This window comes from Bidens hawaiensis, unplaced genomic scaffold (assembly GCF_021521415.1).
Source record: "Bidens hawaiensis isolate Kalapana, Puna unplaced genomic scaffold, B.hawaiensis_p1.1 tig00001093_1, whole genome shotgun sequence".
Classification (NCBI taxonomy): Eukaryota; Viridiplantae; Streptophyta; class Magnoliopsida; order Asterales; family Asteraceae; genus Bidens; species Bidens hawaiensis.
In genome coordinates this window covers 3,545,029-3,551,572 of record NW_027491064.1, presented here as the reverse complement: position 1 = coordinate 3,551,572, position 6,544 = coordinate 3,545,029, and the positions used below count along the sequence as shown (strand labels likewise).

General features: G+C 33.0%; 1 protein-coding gene across 1 annotated transcript; it reads left to right on the top strand.

The window, feature by feature from the left end:
- Positions 1 to 1,590: 1,590 nt before the first annotated feature.
- Positions 1,591 to 2,135, top strand: LOC143559861 (blue copper protein-like). Its single transcript, XM_077048308.1, has 2 exons — positions 1,591 to 1,813; positions 1,927 to 2,135. Exons 1-2 carry the CDS (start codon positions 1,591 to 1,593, stop codon positions 2,133 to 2,135), a joined length of 432 nt encoding a protein of 143 aa, XP_076904423.1.
- Positions 2,136 to 6,544: the final 4,409 nt, after the last annotated feature.

Sequence of the window (6,544 nt, the reverse complement as noted above, 5' to 3'; positions counted from 1 at the left end):
GTTATGTTAATAATGAATGCATAGTAACGAACTTAGGGATCGTATTACAGATCCGGACCAATAGCTGGTGTACTGTGATACCTAATTGCCTACGATAAGGTGAGTTTCACGAGCCCCTTTTTCTGAACTGTTTTTAAATATTTTCCCGGGGCGGAAGCATGTTACTATTGAAATGTTTAAGTACATACTGAACGCATGGATTTGCGTGTATTTATAAATATTTGATTGTACGGGATTCGTACGGAATGGGTACAGTGCTGGGTTAACAGTGTCCCCAGATATCTCTAGAAGTGTTTCTGGGTTAACACTGCCCCCGGAATGTGTACCGTACTGGGTTAACAGTGTCCCCAGAAGTCCCTAGGAGTGTTTCTGGGTTAACATTGCCCCCGGAATGGGTACAGTACTGGGTTAACAGTGTCCCCAGAGGTTTCACTTGTGGGCTCAGCATATTACATCGCTAATATATGATTATTATAATGATTTGTCATTTTGTTTAAATTAGTGAAACTCACCAACTATTCGTAGTTGACCCGTTTTTCTTTACATGCTTTTTAGGTACTCCCAAACTGGAATAATTGCTACATGCTTGATGATGCGTGCTTTTTGTGGAAGCTTAATGATCTTTTTGTATTAACTATGTTAATGTACTGTTGGTAAAACTTATGTGCTATCGCCTAGACGATAATTAAACTCAGAACATTGTAATATGGTGTGAATTAATGTAGTGGTGTTTTCTTTATAAGCAATGCTATTGATATCAGATGTGTCTGTTGCATCCCGTTTACGTTTCCGCTGCGGTTACGGGGTGTTACAACTCTCTTGTCGGCACATTAATCTGTGTGAGTTATGACATGATTAAGTAAGTTCCCGCTGAAATCGAGGGGCTTGACAAGATTCACTATTACTGGATTCAATGTCACACATCAGTAATCAGATTAAATGTGCAATCAGTCATACGGCGACTGTGACTCCTAGAACCCTGATTTGAGCTTTCTAAATTAATCATCATGTCTTCGATTGATGGATGCCGCAAAGCAACATTGAAGACGAAGACTGAAACGGGATTTAAGTGAACAATTAATCTTGTAGTGAATCTCTATTTCAGTCCATCTTAAATCAAACAAACGAAGTTGTGGAAGAGCTGTAAGGTATTAAGGTTTACAATGAAAGCCATGGTGAAGAAACGGTGAAGAAATGGGTTATTTTATATCCGGGTTATGAGGATCTGACGGGTAATACCATGACCCGCGAGTTTATAAGGCTTAATCAATAAGAGACCTCTATTCAGAAATCAAGCAATCTAGTGGCTCTAGAAGGGGTGGGGAGCCACGTGAGAGCGACACATAGGATTTTATGGTAGAAAATTATATATATATATATATATATATATATATATGTGTGTGTGTGTGTGTGTATGTTTTTGTGTGTTTATGGGTTTAATTACTATTGAAACGACTAATTTTAGAATATTTTAACAAATTATTAGGCTACAAAATATCTTGTTCAAGAAAATTTGAGATGTAGAGAAATTTTAGCAAGCTTTCATTCTCTATATATTTGATCTCCAAACAGATCAAAATTATAAACAAAATGGGTATCGAACAATTGTGCATCTTCATTCTTATAACAACTTCAATAGTTGTAGTTCGGGCGGACGATCTTGCGGTAGGAAATAAACATATTGTGGTAACAGGTGCTGGACCATGTACGGAAGGAACAAAGTATATAGTTGGAGATGATAAAGGATGGCAACAAGGTGTTGATTACAATGCTTGGGTCCAGGGGAAGGATTTCCGTGTTGGAGACATATTGGGTATATTCTTGTCATCTTCATACATGACTCATTGTTATTTTTGCACGTAATTATGTATGTCATGAAGGAGGCAAGCAAGCAAACTAACTAAATTATATTACTTGTTGACGCAGTGTTTGATTTGACATTTAACCATTGTATCTTGGTGGTTGACGAAGACGGGATTAACAGATGTTGTGGTGCTTCACGTATTGTGGATGTTAGGGAGCTTGGACGTCATGAGATAGTCCTTACAGCACCAGGAAAATTTGGTTTCATGAGTCATGTTGGGGATGATTGTATGAAGGGCATGAAGTTTCTCGCCATTGTCAAAGCAAAATGAAATTCTGGATACTTAACAAGGACATGACAAGTTGTTATGTTCTCGAACGTAATATATATATAAACATATATATATATATATATATATGTAATACATATATATATATATATATAAATTTGTTGTGTGTTAATAATATTTTATGTTGGTTAGAGCCAATTTCGGTCATGAACCTTCTTTTTTTAATAAATAATTAAGTTAAATGTAAAATTACATAATAATGAAATTTAGATTTTTATCATCGATATCAATTGTTTAGCTTTTGTAGCCAGCTAAATTTTGTGTTCAAATATCACAAGATTTTACTATATATTGACGACAAGTAATATGTTCAAACCTTGGTTCAAAAAACAAGTATGCATTCCCCTTCTGTTCGGTCATCATTTCACACACCACACATACTCGACTTTGAAATTCACGTGTCTTACTACTAGATTGAAAATATCTATAACAAGTTGGTAACCTTTTTTTACATTATTCCCTCAACTTTTTTAATTGTTAAATACCCAATAAATTAACTTTATACTTAGCAATCAAAAGTTTTTTGTAGTGTTCCAACATGTTTTAAAAACCTAACTACATAAGTATAATAGTTATTAGCTATACATAAAGCAGGAGCTACAGTCTCAATTAATATTAACATTTTAAGAGTTTCACAATATTTAAAGCATAATTTACAAGTTTAAAGAGAGGCCAAAGAGTAATTGTATTATTTAATACCACGTGTGTTTCAATTTTGTTAAAATAAGTTACGATTTTCCCAATATCTTTGCTAATTTTTTATGAATTTAAGCAATATTAACTTTTCCACACCTTCATCTTTATCCACACCATTTTTTATAAATTTAAGAAATATTAATTTTATTACACTATTTCCTTAAAAATATCTTTGAGTATATTATGTTTTAAGTAAATGCAAACATATTTTCGCAACGTTTTTATTTTTATCTACCTTTTGAAATAAATTTTTTAACACCCCAACCCGGAAAAGGCTGACGTGACATGTGAACCTGTGTGAGGGAAAAATTACGAAATGGGCCGAATGCCCAGTAGGGAACAACAGATTCAAGTTACAACAAGTATAAATAGATGATGTTACAACATAACATAAAATTATACGATGCAAAGTAAAGCAAGTCAATCAAATAAATCGTATCATATGGATGGTACCGAAATACAAAACATATAACATACCACTGGAGCTACATTTCACTATAGAAATATGCATCCGACAACGCGATGGCGGTGTTGGCATACACTAAAACATCCACTAACATACCATACATATCCACATTACACAGGATCGATCCATACGCCTCCTAATAGCCATGGACTACAATTTTTCTTAAGAGACGCCATAATTTAGGCTCAACGTCACGACCAGTGCCACACCATTGATGCCACAATGTCATGCTTGCGATCACCACCACATGTAGGAATGTTCGTGTAACATAATACAACAAATGAAATGGTACTTCAATAGAATACCTTAAGCACGCTCTAAAAACGTCAAATCAAACAAATAATTAAACATTAATATCGGAAAATGCGACAATGAGTACAGTATAGTCATAATTCAATCACATGCTTTAAGGCAAAACTAAATATCAATAACAAGATATATAAGCTGAATATGAATGAACATGCAGTTAATATATTACTAGCCAACGTATAACATATTGGAAAACCAAGTGTAACATGAAACCGGCAAATCTTGGTTCATGATACCCTGCCAATATTGCTGATCGTTTATATATAGGATGTACCATAGTGTATCCACCACACCCGGATACATTATCAATGTTTTGTTTCCCAAGATGTTTGAAATTCATATTACCTTCCTGAAACATTTAGGTTTCATAGTTCTTGTTGTAGTGAAACAAATAATTGTAAGAACCATGAAACACATAGATGTTAAGAGTTCCAGCTGTTAGTCAACAAGGTTTATTAATTACAATCGAAATAGATAACAAAGGAAGGGGTAAGGATCCGTACCTTGTTTGCTAATTAGTTGTCTTATGCAGATTAGTGATATACGTTATGCTTTTAATCAACCAACATTGTGTTCATTTAGCTCAATGTCATCCGTATTTTTCTTTTAATCGAAAAATTAAAGTTTGATTTTATCTTATTGTATTCATGACAACATTCTTGGTTTAGTTAGTGTTTATTTTAAATGAGGTTATTTACTTTGATTAAGAAAATAAATACGTATTAATTACCCAAGTCGATATATCTTCTTTATACGCTTTAACAAATCATAATCTATATCTATATTATCTATAAAGCATATAATATGACAAAATAGTAATTCAACCCATCCAAATAAGACACCTGTAAAATTAAATGCTTCTTGTTTCGGTAGCCGACAATTAAACTAAGTGTTTGCCGGACAATTTAATGGTTTGATTAACTTGCCATTTAATTCCAATGAATGAGCAAACAATATCACTGGGGAACACAAACGACAGTTTCAAATTAATGAGTAATCAGCTCTTATCATTTTCAACTTCTCATATTGTCCATATATCTAATCCGAATCCAAATTGTAATCATCATCATCATCTTCCTTCTGTATGGCTGTGTGAGTTTTTAACCCTAGGGTTTGATGAAATCTTCAATCATCCTGGTTTCAAACAAACCAGGTTGATTTTGTTTATTATTTGCTAAATTTGTATGGTTAAATAATATTTTTAGATAATTTAAGAAAGCTAAAAGGGTTTCGGGATAAAGGTATGACCGTTTTTTGTAAGGGAAATTTATTTGTTAGTATAGCTTATTTTACAAAGCTACTATCATTTTTAATTTTGATGTTATATATAGTTCAATGAGTTTATAGAATCATTGATTGATTTCAATTTTATGTTATTTACGTTGTTTTTATGTATTTGTTCATATAATTTTAAATAGACATTTAGAAAAAGAGCTTGAATCAAGCGGAGCTCTCGCTCTCGTAAGTTAAACGAATCTAGCTCTAGCTCACGCAAGTAAAACGATCCAAGCTCTAGCTAGACGAGCTCAGGTATTCATTGAGTTCAATGAATTTATAGAATCACTGATTCCCTTTTGATTTCATTTTTGGTTCCGGAACATTAGCTTATCAAGTATTTAATGTTAATTTTATCATTTAAGGTGTAAATTTAGTCTCTAACTGTGTGATTACGGATTAAGTTGAAAGAGTGGTGCTGGATAAATAACAAATTCTCAGTATTTGGGAAACTGTTTCGTCGTTTTTCATGTTGAATAATGCATGGTTTTGTACTTTTATTCAAATCTATTGTTAGATTTTGCAGTCAAAGTAGAACTGCATAGATCATAATTTACTTATAACTCTTTTTAACTACATATTTATGTTAATTACAAATCATGTGACGGAGCACGGAGCTGTTACATCAAATGGTAAAACGGTTGGTTCATTACATTTTGGTGCAAATAACGTACTCAAGTTTTTGAATATATAAAGACTTCTTTATATGCTTTCCTTGTACTTGTTAGAAGAGATCCTTTTTAATTGAAAGTGGCAAAATGGGCATTTGGCTAATTAGTCAAATGGGAAGTTTTTGTAGGGGTCGAAATAGGTATGGTCGGTTATGATTCATTAACTTCCACTTGAACCCATGAGTCCATGACCTTGTAATAAAGTATTATATCTTGCATTCATTTAAGTGGTTGCGTCTGTAATGTAGACTCAATAGGTTAAAGTTATTGATTTTGATTTGCAAGTTGGATGTGAATCTTTTAACTTATTTAACACCAACAACAGTTATTTAAAGAACTTACTATGATCTTTTAATTTCTAATGTTAAACTCACAAACATGGGCATAATCTGGATTATATCTAATATAATATATAATGGACCGATAAAACTGTCTAGATTATATTTATACTTATGATATTGATTATTTCATAAACTCGATCTCAACGGCCTCCGCAGTTTGTTCGTCTTTCGATAGCCATTTAAATAATTTAGGTATATGTAAGTGGCAAGTTAGGATGAAAAGCTGGACGGTTTCATGGGCACCATAAATTTTAATTTGGTAGAGGACTAGAAGAATGGACACACTTAATTGTTTACGCTTAGGTTATTGGGCTTATTTTTGGTATACTAGATGTAAACCGAAATCCATGATTTCGGTGGGCTTAGTGTGTTTGGGCTCGGGGTTAGCATGCGTATATATATATGATGTAATGTTAACTATTTTTGGTTGGACGTTCACGAGAGAGAAAGGGACGAGAGAAGTAAAATCATTTTGTAATCATTTACGAAAGGCTTAAGCATGCGACGTTATAAATGTGTGTTTTAAAGCGTTATTATTGTGTTCTTATTGTGTTTATTTGCTTTATATTGAATCCATTTGTTGATAGATTTCGCCTAACAACGAGTTTGCGTGATATCACATTGAAAGATTCT